At 48.4% G+C, this 13,884-nt stretch overlaps 2 protein-coding genes across 32 annotated transcripts in view; one reads left to right on the top strand and one right to left on the bottom strand.

Annotated features, from left to right (window-relative positions):
* Nucleotides 1-5,958, top strand: part of Dnajc1 (DnaJ heat shock protein family (Hsp40) member C1) — a 157,304-nt gene extending 151,346 nt beyond the window's left edge. For 2 of the 3 annotated variants that reach the window (NM_001400837.1, XM_039096460.2), the window contains 2 exons: nucleotides 2,992-3,446; nucleotides 5,747-5,958. In NM_001400837.1, the coding sequence (NP_001387766.1) occupies nucleotides 2,992-3,446; nucleotides 5,747-5,815 (524 nt within the window). In that variant the 3' untranslated portion in view covers nucleotides 5,816-5,958. Of the gene's footprint in view, nucleotides 1-2,991; nucleotides 3,447-5,746 lie in introns of those variants that run through there. The other variant, XM_039096459.2, reaches the window with a different exon arrangement.
* Nucleotides 5,959-11,817: 5,859 nt separating this feature from the next.
* Mllt10 (MLLT10, histone lysine methyltransferase DOT1L cofactor) overlaps nucleotides 11,818-13,884 on the bottom strand; it is a 127,828-nt gene continuing 125,761 nt past the window's right edge. For all 29 annotated transcript variants that reach the window (XM_039095942.2, XM_063276642.1, XM_063276654.1 and 26 more), the window contains 1 exon segment: nucleotides 11,818-13,453. In XM_039095942.2, the coding sequence (XP_038951870.2) occupies nucleotides 13,409-13,453 (45 nt within the window). In that variant the 3' untranslated portion in view covers nucleotides 11,818-13,408.

The following is a 13,884-nucleotide window of genomic DNA, read 5'->3' as shown; positions in this document are numbered from 1 at the left end:
TGCTGAGGAAATCAAGTTTGTCAGGCTAAGCAGTGAATGAGAGCAGTGACTAACACCTAATTATTATCATTGCTGATATTAATAACTATTAACATTAATAAAATGAGATGAAGACAAAGGTGGAATGCTTTAAACTATCAGTTACCAGGTAAATTATTAAAGATTTCAGTGGACGATTCTCTCTCTCTCTCTCTCTCTCTCTCTCTCTCTCTCACACACACACACACACACACAGGCACACACATAGACAGACACACACAGGCACACGCACACACAAAGACACACACAGAGACACATAGACACACACACAGACACACACACACACACACACACACACACAGGCAGACACACACACACATGGGGGTGGCGAGGAGGTGACAGGAAAAATAGTCCTTTGCAGTGTAGGAAGACCATATTAGGATCTCTCCTGCTTTATATTTAACTAAAATCGTGAGGAATGACATGTCTTCTTTACTTCAGCTCCCTGTGTCCATTCTGAGAGAGCAGACGCCTCATGTGCCCAGACCAGAGGGAAGGGGTTGGCGTCGCCTCATTGCTCTCTCAGCACCCAGGACAGCCAGGCGCCCCCGTGTCATGGCGGTGCTTTCTGGTGACATGGAGAACAAGCCTGCCTTCATGTCACACAGACAGACAGACAGACGCACCTAGGAGTTTAACAGAATGCCTTTAAAAGTTAACTGAAATAAATTTTCACATTTTTCAATCAATAAAAGTTCTAAACTTGTGTTCAGATATTAAAATAAAAAATGACTTTTAAACACTGAATGTGAAGTAACTATTTGGAAATACATTTGTGTTGAGGAAAGAACATTTAGAAAATAGATGCTTTAAAGCACTCATCATGTGCTATATATTATTCATTTTATCTTGTATATGTTATTTTGCGGCCAGGATGACTGTTACTGGGCATGGGGATACAGGCCTGCCATCCCATTAGGGTGTGGAGACAGGAGGATTAGGAGCTCATCCTCAGTTGTGTAGCAAGTTCAGGGCCAGACTGAAGCACAGTAGAACATACCTGTTGGTGTGTGAGTGCCTGTGGAGGCTTGGTAGAGGTGGCTTTACATCAGTTTGCAAAAATAGCTGATGTGGAGGAGCAAGATGGCAGATAAAAGTGTGTTTGCTGCCAAGCCTGACAACCTGAGTTCAGTGTGTGGGACCCACATGCTATAAGAGAACCCACAAGTGTCCTCTCACACAATAAGGACAGCAGCAGAAAGTTACTTAACCTGCAAAAAAGTCTGTCACACATACAATGAGATAAATGAGAAGTTTACTTAATAAAAAAAATTAATTACTGAATTGGGGGGTTGGGGATTTCAGTCACCACCAGAACTGCGAAGCCTCAGATCAGTCCTCAGCAGGGTGGGAAGAGACTGGCCGGTTTAAGAATGACTTACTTAAAGCTCAGTCTTAGCAGCACAGCAGCACCACACCACTGTCTGTCCTTGCTTACCGTCCTGTCCAGCCATGATGGCCAGGAAATGCTTGGCGTCATTACGGACTTTGGAGCTAACTTGTAAATTTGGTGTTTTATCCAGTGTCACATTTTTTTCTATCTTTTCAATATTACTAATGAATTTTTTTCCATCAGACTCATTTTTTATTATTTCTCTTAGTCCTTTTAGAAAGCAGTCAGTTTGGGCATCCCCCACACATGTGAACTTGCAGTTTCTGCCAGTCTAGAGCTGTCTGGAGTGTCCCCGTTCTTCCGGTGGCAAAGGCCTTGTAACTACAGAGTCAGTTCTAGTGCTCACACCGCCTCTGCACAGGGGCAGCAGCACTCGGGACAGCCGTCGTTTTACAGAGCACCCCGTCGTGGGAGGCAGCGTATCATGTCTTCTGATTCTCTTGCTGTGTTTTTTCATCTGTATGTGTGTGTGTATGTGTGTGTGTGCATCTCTGTGCATGTAGAAGCCAGAGGACAGCCTTAGGGTGTGTGTGTTGGGGGTCTCTGTTCTTTCCATCTATAATCTGGGTCCTGAGGCAAACTCAGAAGATCAGGTTTAGTGGCAAGCACCTTTAACCCCAGAGCCATCTCATTAGCCTAGCATTTTGTTTCCTGAGCGTAGGGTCAGCTGAGAAAGTTACTCAGCCTGCAGCGGCAGCAGACGTGCGAAGGAACTTACATCTGTGGTGGTGGGCAGTGCTACTTGCTAAGAAAAATAGGCACGCTGTCCATGTTTACCACAGGGCACATCCCATTCAGCTACCAATGCCACTGCAGATCCTGGCTATGAGAATAGCTCTCCTGTCACACCCAGCCAGTCTCAATTTCTTACTATGATGAGCTAGGTGAAGAAATTATCTATGCATGTCTCAGTCTGCAACCAGACAGTGGTGAGCAGCTGCATACTGTCTTCTTAAGTGGACAGACTCTATCAAGAACTCTTCTTGGGTTTCTGGGACTCCATTGTCCCTTTGAATGTAAGTTCAGGGTGCTCCCGGGGCAGACAAGTGCCTCCTTGCACGCTAGGAACTGTGGGTAGGAATGTCAGGAGGGGATGTTAATGGGTATTTTAGAGACTAAGAAAATGAACATTCCTGACATGCAGTAAAATTGATTTCACTAAAACACACTAGCCTTGCATGGTGGTGTGAATAAGGCAGAAAGAGTTCTTCCAGCAGCGCACTGTGTCTGTGCTGTTTGCAGAGGAGGGGCCGTGCGACGCTCACCAGTGTGTTTGAACCATGCTATAGAACTAATGAATCCTAGGTTATAGAGAATCCCTTGGCTCGTCCAGTAGGTGTCAGGTGTCCTCTCTAAAGGATCACAGTCTGCCCATATATACCTGAGAGCAGTGACAAGGACAGAGACAAGGGATCAGAACCAGCTCCCATGTCTAATGTATCCAGTGAATGACTTCCCTGTTGACAGTGAAAGGTAAATTGGACAGTGCCTGTCAAATGCCTAGCACAAGGCTTGAGCTCACTGTACCCTTTCTCTTGTGTACTGTGGTCCCTTCGTAGGAATGACCAGGCTCTCTGAACTGAAGTCAAACGTTCAGAATTCCAGGCCACTCAAGATAGCCACAGCCTTGCCAGATGACATCATCACCCAGCGAGAGGACTCAGCAGGGGCCATAGAGGAGGAGGAGGAGGAGCAAGAGACTGCTGAGGGTGACCAGGAGACAGTGACCTCAGAAGCCCGGCCTCGGAGGCGGAAATCAGCCAAGGTGGCGGAGGTAGTAACCAGGGTGGAACCAGAGGAGAAGCTGAGAGGAAAGAGGCAAAAAGATTTTGATATATCGGAACAAAATGATTCCAGTGACGAAGAGAGACCGAGAAAAGAAAGAAGCCGTGCTGCAGAGGACGCCTGGACTCAGAGTCAGCAGAAACTTCTGGAGTTGGCATTACAGCAATACCCAAAAGGAGCCTCTGACCGATGGGACAAAATCGCCAAATGTGTCCCGTCTAAGAGTAAGGTGCGTAACACTGCAGTGGAGTGGGTGGACCCGACCCGTGCGTGCTTCCTTCCCGGCCGGCAGCCCTCTCCCATCCCCCACTAGCTACAGGACCTTGTATTTCCCAGTTGTCTTCAGTCTCTCCTCAGTGTGCATCTGCACACTTGCTGAGGTAGAGATGAGGTCAGGGTGCTCAGTGTAGACGTCATGCAGGCTAGCTCGTCTCAGAAAACACCAGCTTACAACAGAGCTCAGGCTGCCCAGAGAGCTGGCTCTCGGTGGTGAGAGGCTTGCCGTCAAGCTGCACAGAGAGAGAACCAACTCCCTCGGTATGTTTCTGGCCATACATGTGCAAGCATGCATTCATGTATACACACATACTAACATAAATGTAATATATATTTTATTATAATCATAGGTATATATGTAGATATTATGTGGGTATATATAGACACACGTATAGTTTTGTAAAAGAACATAAACTTTCCCCTACAGCCTGCCAGCCTACTACAAGTTCATCCTACTCAGGAAGGACAGTCTGAGTGAAACAGAGCTGGCAAGCAGTGTCCCTGCTCCACAGAGGGTAGGGTAGGGTCCTCTGCCTATGTGACAACTGTAACTGTCAGGGTGACTCACATGGGGCAGTACACATCTCTCAGGACTTAGGCCATTCATAATTGACTCTCATTGAGAGCTCTGAGCAGCTGCTAATACATCATTCTCAAATACAGAATGAAAAGCAGAAAAGGTGACCTGCTGAGAGCCAAGCGTGCCTTCCCCACCACTGAGATCCGCCTTTGGAGTCTTGGAGCTCCAGTGTGAGGTTTCCACAGCCAGCCTTTCTCCCCAGCATAGCTTCCTCCTTGCAGGCTGTGCTCCAGGTGTGAGGTAGCCTCTGGGCACATTGACGCCCATTGCATGCTTATTCTCTTTAATTGAGTTCTGTGGTGGAAAGCCTAGCTTGTGGCCATGCCTGTCCCTGAGTGCACAGGTCACCTACTTTACAGTGATGAAACTGAGTTTCTGAGTAGAAAAATAAGCCATTAGCAGTCCATCTCTTCATCTCTTTAGGAAGCACAAATTCTTCCAAGCTCTGCAGTCAGTTTGCCAAAAGTAATTGTTTCACTGAGTTTCTCTAACTTCTGACAGACTCAGCCATTTACCTGTGTGATGAATTGAGTTTTGCTCAAATTAAAGCAGCAGAGAGGGAGTGGAACCTTCTTGTTTGCCCCAGAGAGGAGCAAGGCTCCTGAGTCCCACGGGCATCTCTTAGCTTTTTTTTTTTTTTTTGAAGGATTTATTTATTTTATGTATGTAAGTTCACTGTGGCTGTCCTCAGACACACCAGAAGAGGGCATCAGATCCCATTACAGATGGCTGTGAGCCACCATGTGGTGGCTGGGAATTGAACTCAGGGCCTCTGGAAGAGCAGTCCGTGCTCTAACCACTGAGCCATCTCTCCAGCCCTTGTCCTCGCTTTGACTGCAGCCTAACAGCACAGGCACAGGAGGGTGGTATCAGCTGCCTTGGTGGGCGGGCGCTCAGGTCCTGTCAGGAGCCGCATGGCCGGCCACCGGCCTGCTCAGACCTCATCAGCACTTGCCAACTGTCCTGTTGAGGGCTGAATGCTGGAGCAGCCACAGCTGTTTCTGTGCTAATACTTTGAAAGCCTGCTGGGTGGGCGGTGTTGGTGGAGGGCAGCACTCACGACATGCTCATCCGTGTGATGACATGCTCATCCGTGTGATACCGCTGCACCCATCCTGCCCTTTCGCCCTGGGCCATGAATTAACAGCTTGCAGTACCGTAGGGTCAGTATCATCAGGACGGAGAGAGAACCGCTTCTAAAACACACATCATGCCCACCTGGGAATGACCCGCCTCCTTCCATCTTCCCTGCCTCAGCTCCACTCAACATGGCCGCCTTCAACGCTAGTTGTGTGCCGTGGTTCACACAGGAAGGGAGGGGGCATCCAAAGCATAAGAGCACTGTGGCCCCAGGTTCCGTGGTTTCTCTGGACTGGGGTGTGACGAGGTGGCATTCCCATGGTAGAATCGGTCAGCAAGCTGACGCCAGGACTGTCTCATTGTACTCCATAGAAAATACTCTTGACCTTCACAGACTGTCATGACCTTGGCCCTCCTTGCAGCAGGTCTTCTCTGACCAGGTCTGCCTGGGGCCAGCTAGGCTTTTTCCAGGATAATTCAGAAGGGCCTAAAGCACAGGCCTCCTTACTAGGACCAGCAGAGGCCAGTGAGCTTGACAGCACCAGGGGCACTGGCCCAAGAAGTAACTGTCACCACCTCTCTGTTTCCCACAGGAAGACTGTATTGCTAGATACAAGCTGCTGGTTGAACTGGTCCAAAAGAAAAAGCAAGCTAAAAGCTGAATCTCCTGGAAGATGACTGTGACCATCGTTTTCCAAACGAGTACTCTAGAAATCTTATGCAGAAACTTGCATTTTGTACCTCAGTGTTTCTAAACGTCATGTGCCTTAGTAAAAAAAAAAAGGAAAAGAGTTACTCAACTGGAGCTGCTGTGAGGTGTTGTTTGCAGGCCTTCCTTGTGTTTCCAGGGGAGGGTGGGGTGCTCTGCAGACTTAACTTTGCCTCACTGTCAAGTTTACTTTGCTGGGAGGCTCTAGTGACCAGGTAGACAGCAGAGCCTGTGAATGAACCACTAATGTGGAAGAATTTAAACACCATAGGCTCTCCTAATCCAGGAACCAAAGGAGCTGGGCGTGGTGGCAACGGCCTTTAATCCCAGCACTCAGGGAAGGATCCCCAGACCTTGAGGCCAGCCTCATCTACACAGTGAGTTCCAGGACAGCCAAGGCTATAAAACAATACCAAACCAAAACAAACCAGCAGCCAAGACACACAGTTAATTCACTGCTGGACTAAGCAATGCGACAGGGTTAGAGATAAACCAGGCTGGCCTCAGGCTGGTTGGCAGAGCAATGGAGGGCTCTTAGATTGGGTCAGAGAGAGATCTGAATGACAGGGCTGGCTTGCTCTGTAGACCTGTGCCACAGCCAGAGTCTCCATGGGAACAGAGGAGCTGACTTTCTCAATGTCTGCTCTCCGCCTCTTGTACCTTCTTCCTCTTTGATCTATGACATCTGCTGGGCATCCCTTTAAAACCTGTCACTTGCTGGCACACGCAGCGTGCCTGAGCGGAAAACACAGAAGTATCTAGAACAGGTCTAAGGAGACTGACTCAGCATGTGCGTAAAGGAGTCCGAGGTCGCCTGTGCCCTTGGCTGAGCTCAGACAAGAAGGCAGGCTCAGGTCTCTGACCTGTGGAAACTCCGTCCCAGAGCCAACTGGCTCCCAAGGAGCAGCTGAACAACTTGTGTCCTGGAGCAGAAGCTTTGTCCCCTCAGCTGTACAAAAAGGGACCATGGAGACATGGGGAAGAGAGGACACTTCTCCAGAACCCCTAGAGATCATGGCCTAGAAGTGGTCACTACACATTTCAAGCTGACCCCATCCTGCCCCTACACAGCTAGGGCAGACAAGCATGTAGGAGAAACAAAGTAGATTGGCCTGGCTGAGATCCCCCCTCAGGCCTTGTACTGGGCAGCTTGAGACACCTATGAGGACCCTGCTAGTAAGTCACCATTCACAAGGCTATTAACCCTGTCTCTGTCATACCCTGCCCAAATCTTAGTACAACATTCTGGGCTTCTAAAGCCAAATGTATCTTACAGGACGTGTGAAACACATCTGTAATCCTAGCACCCATAGACTACGAGCTGAGGGGCTGCAAGTTTGAGGTTGGTCTGTACATGAGTTCTAGGCTAGCCAGGGCTACACAGTGAGCCCTGCACAGACACTTTGTAAAGGTACAACTCAGGCATAAGCCTGCTCACGCTCCTCCAGTCGTTAAGAACGGGAGGCAGGCGCTGGCGCTGTGTCCTGTGCCCATCAGGGCTTCTAAGAAAGGTTGGGTTGCTCTAGGACCAAACAGGTCCATATACTAGTCTTACAGCCCTCAGAGGGCAGAGGAGGATGCCTCCTAAGGGGCTGTGGGCTGCAGACAAGCAGGCACCGCCCAGTGGGGCAAACCTGCAGACCAACCGTTGCAGTATGTGACCCCGTTTCAACCCCAGATGCCCCAACCCTGGGGAATGGAGGGCCCTAAGTCAAGTAAGAAACTCCAGGTGCTCCTCTCACCTCACCCCTCCCGAGTTCTCCTGACGCACAGGTGTCTGCCAGCTTCCTCCCACCACCACCTTCTTCCCGTTACTGTTGCTTGTTTGTTCTGGAGGCCAGGGAGAAGCTGGCTGTGGCCACGAATTACCATGTCAGGTTTTCATCCTGGTTAGAGAGGGACTTTCCAACCCCATCTCTGAGCCTTTTACAGCTGCTCACCAAGGTGGGAGCCAGGCCCCACCTTGCAAGGATGTGGCCTGTCACTGAGATGTTGCCTTAGAGTACAGGGCAGTTTCAACAGTGGATGGATCCACCTGACAGTTGCCAGGACCCTTCTGGGAGTAGCTGCTATGCATCGGCGTGCTTTTGGTGAAGCTTCCCTGGGAAGCCTCTCCATGACACTACCCTCTATGCCCAGGAGTGTTCTGTGTGGCCACCCCTGGCAGAGGATGGGAGACATCTCTCGAGCAATATCGTTCTTAGTCCCAGCTCATCAGAAAACACAGGTTTGTGTTAAGTAGCTTATTTGAAAATGGCAGACTGGTGATCTGTGTAAAGGCTTTGAGCACCCAGCTTCTCAAGTGCAGTGTTCCTTTTTGGGGGGTAATCACACAGGTTTCTTAACTGTCGTTGAGTATCACCAGTGTCAGTGGTGAAGCTGTTAGGCCAAGAGAGGCTCCCCCATGTGAGCTCACATCCCTGCCTGGGGTCCTTGTTCTATTATGGATGGACTCCCTTTTTGCTTCAGGTGGCCGAAGTCACACAGACCCACAGGCCCAAGAACCAGAGGCTGCTGAACAAGTCAGGACCTATGCCTAACCGACAAGGACGTGGCTTGTATCTTCCCAACCCAAGCCAAGGGCTCTGTGGGCCACTGCAATGTCAGGTTCTGAACCCCACTGTAGGTCTGTGTCTTTACCCCAGTGGGGATGCAGGATTCTAGAGATGGTAGAAGCCATGAGGCCAGGGTGGTCCATCCTCCAAGCCCCAGGTCACTGTCCAGAGCAGAATCCCTCACAGTAGGACTTGCATGCACTGAAGATTCAATCCATTGCAAAAGCAGCAGGCTTCTACTGTGTCCAAAGCCGGCCGGCTTTTAGCAGGAGACTTGAGTGCCCTGATTGGAGCAGGTTGTGGTGCCAAAAAGGTCTCCTGTCGGCCAGCCAAGGAGGGAAAGACGTGCATGAGGCAGAATTTGAGATAAAGCAAGTGAATTTGATTGTCAAATAAGAATTCTGAGCCGGGACTGTGGCCCGGTGGATCTTGCCAGGAGGAGGTCGCTCTCCAGGAAGCACGTGTTCACAGAAGCTGCCCTGTGCCCTCTGCATTCACACTGTGGTGAGTCACACGCACCCCAGCCCACATACACACATGCACACGAATACACGTATCTTACAGTTTTTAAAGAATGTCATGCTTTTGTTTGAAACTTTAAAGGTTTGGGGGTTTGTTTTTTGGGTTTGTTTTGTTTTGGCATGAGTGTTCTCTCTCCCTTTGTGTATGTCTGTGGACCAGAAGAGGACACTGGATGCCCTGGGCCTGGCATTATGGATGGTTCTAAGGTACCATGCATGCATGGACGTAGGTGATGGAAATCGAACTTCAGTCCAGCCCCTTGTTGGAAGCTTTAGAAGGAAACTTTAATGTGCTCCACTAGCTGCAGTGTGCTGTCGGTGGTCACACCCATTTCTACACAATGACACCTCAAACCCAGGATGTTACTGTTAGGAGGTAAGGCCTCTCAGGGTGATGAGCTGTGGCCAAAACTCAACATCTCCCCTCCACCTAAGGTCTCAAAGACAGGCCAAAAGCCCCAATGCTCATGTAGAGGAACCAGTTTATTAGGGCTACCTCAGAGCAGTAGCTTATAAGTAGCTTAAAGCAGCCACATTGGAAGGTCTGCACCCAGCAGGGATGGTGGCTTCCCAAGGCTACATCGAGGGAGCCAGCTCCCTAGCACTATACTTCCCCTCCTATAGCGTCTAGCACCTTCCACAGACTCCAGAGCACATGCAATTAGACCAGAATTGCATGCAGACAGCTGTGGGGTGGGGGTGGATACTCACATGGCTGCTCCCCATCCCCTCCTTTCCAAGATGTGAGTCCGAGTCTGGCAAGGAAGCTCCGCCGGGCTCCTGGGGATGGTGTCGTGGTGGAAGTGCACAGGTTTACCAGGAACTTAAGCAACAAAGAATTCAGCTCCTAAAATTTAAACTCACATGTGCCACTTGAGTAAAGTAACAAAAGTCAGTCAAAAAGCTGTGAAAGTACAATATTGTGACTTTAGGAAACGTAAGGGGAAATGTTTTAAATGGGGTGTGTGGGTGTGGGTATCATAAAGTCCGAGAATAATAATGGGGGACTCCCTTTTCCCCCCTAGTGTTTCCTCTTTGGTGACAGGGTGCTGGGTGTCCTTGACTTTGTTGCAAACATTGAGAAAGGAGTAACTGTAGGCTGGCCCATGACAGAGACTTCTAGACCTTCCTGGTTGGGACACAGTAGTCACTGAGCCCTCCAAGGCCCGGATCTTAGCTCAGTGCTGCAGGAACAGTCACTGATGTCTTTTGAGAGCCTTGCCTTAATTTTGAAAGCTCACAGAGGTGGCTGGTTCATTTCCCTCTGTTGGTTTCTAACACTGGACCACAGGTTGACCTTGAACTCCTGAGCCTCTTGACCTCCCAAGGTGCTGGGGTTTCAGGTGTGAACTACCACAGCCAGCTGTACAGTCTCCCATGGATTTGATCATTAGTACATGAACCACACAGCAATAGCAATAGGGGCCCTTTATCCTAAAACCTCTGCCCCTAGTTTCAGAAACTGTCCACGGAATGAAGGGTTAGGTTATCCCTCCCTCTGTTCTGTTGGGGCAACATAGCAACTTGGTGAAAAGGCAGCGGGGAGCAAGCCTGCAGGTCTTGAGAGGAACTGGAACTGAGGGCTGGAGACCAGCCCAGTCCACACCCAGAAGACAACCAAGGGAAAGGGACCCCACGCACACCAACTGGGTGCTATGACCTCCCACGCACACCAACTGGGTGCTCTGACCTCCTTGGCTCCAATGTGCAATGCTTGACACACGACATACAAACCCCAAGATGCGGGGACGAACTGCTCACAAAGTTGGACACTGTAAGTGCTGTCCAGGGGACAAGCTGACCTGGGTACGACTGCCACTTCCAAAATGAGCCACCCATGTGTCCTAGCCAGGTCACGCTTTGAGGAGGGAACTGGTAAAGCAGAGGGAAGCCTCCTGCACAGTGGACTCTGCAGAGTGACGAGCAAACAGAGCTGCTGCAGCTGCCCTCTTAGCTGAGCTCTGGAGAGAAGACAAGGCTCTCCTGTTTCAAAAACCAGTTTGTATTTGGTTAAATGTTTGCCTGCATGTATGTAAATGTACCATCTGCATGCCTTGTGGTCACAGAGGCCGGAGAAGGGGTTAGATCCCTGCAGTAAGAGTTACAGATGGCTGGGTCCCCATGTGTGTGCTGTTGGTCAGCTTCGTTGTCTCTTCCTACAAACCTAATTCACCCTGTAATAAACTTGGGAACTTAGGGCTGGAGGCGATGCTCAACTAACCAGAGACACTAACTGCAAGGAGCTCTTGGTTCTGTCCATAGCACCACAGAAGCTAGGTGACAACACAAACCTGAAACCCCACTCCCCAGGAGTTCATGGAAAAAGAACTGCAAGTTCCAGGGCAACCTGAGCTACCTACAAAGAGTCCAAAGCTGGCCAGGGTGCATGACCCCTATTAAAACAAAGCAATACAGTTAGGGGCCAGGGTTAGTTTTTCCCCCGCTCACTCAACTCTTCACAGCCAAGAAGAAACAACATGCATGCTCTGGTTCACTTATGTCTGGGCAAACCATGGTGTGTCCAAGGATCACCGAACACATGTGCGTTTCTGTTCCAGAGAATGAAGGACTGCCCTTCATTTACTCTAAATATGTGAGCAGCAGGATTTAGTTTTTAATCAAGTGTGCATGCTACCTTTTAAGAATGTGGTATAAATAAATACCTCCTCCAGAGCGGATTCCCTTATACTGCAGATCCCCACCCACCCTCTCCTCAACAATCGCCTGCCATCTCTGGGCACAGCTGGGCAGCCCGTGCTGCTCTGCACAGCCTACCCTGAGAAATCCGACAAACTCCCCCCAGACACGCCCACAATGGTAGGGAGCACCGCACACCTGAGCTCAGGACAGCCACCTCTCCGAAAAAGAAGGGCACAGGGTTATAAACATCATTAAATTTTATTAACAAAACTTTGTACATTTTAATACATGTGGAATTTTACATCTAAAATAACAGCGCATTCAAAAAATTTACCATTTATACAAATTGTTACAGAATAACAACCAGTGGGTCAAATACGTAAAATAAAAAACCACACTGATTCTTTTAAATTATCTACAAAAGGTTTGACTTTCTTTAAAATTCCCCTGAACATATAAAAATAAATTAATTTTACTTTTCAATTAAATCTACCAATTAGAAATATTACAAATCAAAATATCAATGTTATCTTATGAATTTTTCACATTACAAAACAGATTCACAACCTTATTTACACAAGTGAGGTAAGAAGTGTGCAGTGTCACTCACAGGAGACATACTGCAGAGCGAGCGCGCTCTTCCAGCTAAGCACACCGTGGAGGTCCAAGTGCGGCTGGTCTTTCCCATTAGTAATTCATGCATTCCAGACACAGATCAATGATTGTATCCCCAATTGTTTGGCCTACTAGTCTGCCATATTGTCACAGTCAAGCTCATGGTGACTGGAACTCAAAGGCTGTGAGGCAGGTTTAGGAACCAGGCACAGGCGCCATTGTTCCAGTGGGTGGTTTAGAGAGATAAACAAGCACAAAGACTCTTCCCAAATCTACTTCTTTCCTTGTGGACAGTTTGCCTGAGCTCTCTATGGTGACACAGAAAGGTTCAGCAAAGGCAGAAGCATGCACGGGAAGGCTGTCGGCACAAGTGGCCTAGCCTCTTGTACAAAGCCTGTTCTACCCAGGAAGGTCCCAACAGGCACTTGATTGATGCCAGAACCTTCCAGTAGTTTCCACATTGGTGTCTCTTTCTGAAAAGAACCATTCACTTCCAATTGACCTGGTTCTCCCAGCAGCCTTAGAACTCGCTTAACTAAAGATCTCTTTAAATAAGAGGTTTTAACACATCAAAAAAAATAAATTTTTTTTTGGAAAAGAAAATTACTGTTAGCAGAAGCAGTTGTCTCCATCCTAATTTGATCTCCAAATGGCAAATCTCATTAGAAAGGAAGTTCTTAAAACACATGCAAAGCCCCAGTTGAGGAATTGCATAACCACAATATTTAATGAATACAACTCCAAGAGAATTACTGATTTCTTCTCTTGGAGGTCTCAAAACTTAGGATCTGCCCTATGGAACAAGCACACTCTATCCCAATAAGATAATTCATATTCAAACTTTTATGATAAACCAAGTGGTCTGCAGATAGAATAGTCTTCAGTTTTATACGTCTCCAATTTGTACCAAAACTAGCTGTGCACAAAGCACATTGCATTTCTCTTGGATTGGTAAACTCACTGCATGTGAATTATTTCATTGACAAAAAGTTATTAATTTTTCTTCCAAAGTTCGAACACTTTGGTAGGGGATGGGGATATAGGAATTCCATTTCAGTGCAACAAAGCAACAAGAAAATTAATCAGAGCCTTACAAGGGCATGGGTGGCATCTTCCCTGTGCGTCCTGCCGCCCTTCTTCATAGCTGTGGCAGACACTGCAGCAGCCAGAGAAGCACAAACCAGCAGGAGAGGCAAGTTCGCAGACTTTCAGGTGTCAGCTTTTCTCTTGAGCTACAGGCCCAGTCTTATCACTAAGTCTCTGCAGTTCAAATCAAAAATTAGAAGCATTAGTTCAACCAGTGTTGGCCAAGACGAGACAATCCCCTCTAACTGCGACCGTCATTGATTCAGTGATTTCTCCTCAAGTCAGCTATTCCTCTGCATGGGGAACACGGATTTTCTAAGGACTTCACATCACCACACTGGACACAGGGAAAGGCACAGAGGTGGTGAGCCCATCCTTGGCTATGGTTTCAAGGAAAGGATATAGTGTCACCTTCCTAGACCCACCTTCCCACAGGAGGCACAGCTACGGCCAGCACTGAGTTTTTACGGACTAGGAAAAAGCCTAAGTTGGCCCCTCAATTGTACATGTTCCCTGAGCTTGGACCTCTCTTAGCTCTTGCCTATTGTAAGTGAGGTTCCACCGACCATGTTAAGAACTGAAATCACATTATGACGTTGTACTCC

The sequence above is a fragment of the Rattus norvegicus genome, chromosome 17 (genome assembly GCF_036323735.1).
Source record: "Rattus norvegicus strain BN/NHsdMcwi chromosome 17, GRCr8, whole genome shotgun sequence".
Taxonomy (NCBI): domain Eukaryota; kingdom Metazoa; phylum Chordata; class Mammalia; order Rodentia; family Muridae; genus Rattus; species Rattus norvegicus.
This window is presented reverse-complemented; position numbering and strand designations above follow the sequence as displayed.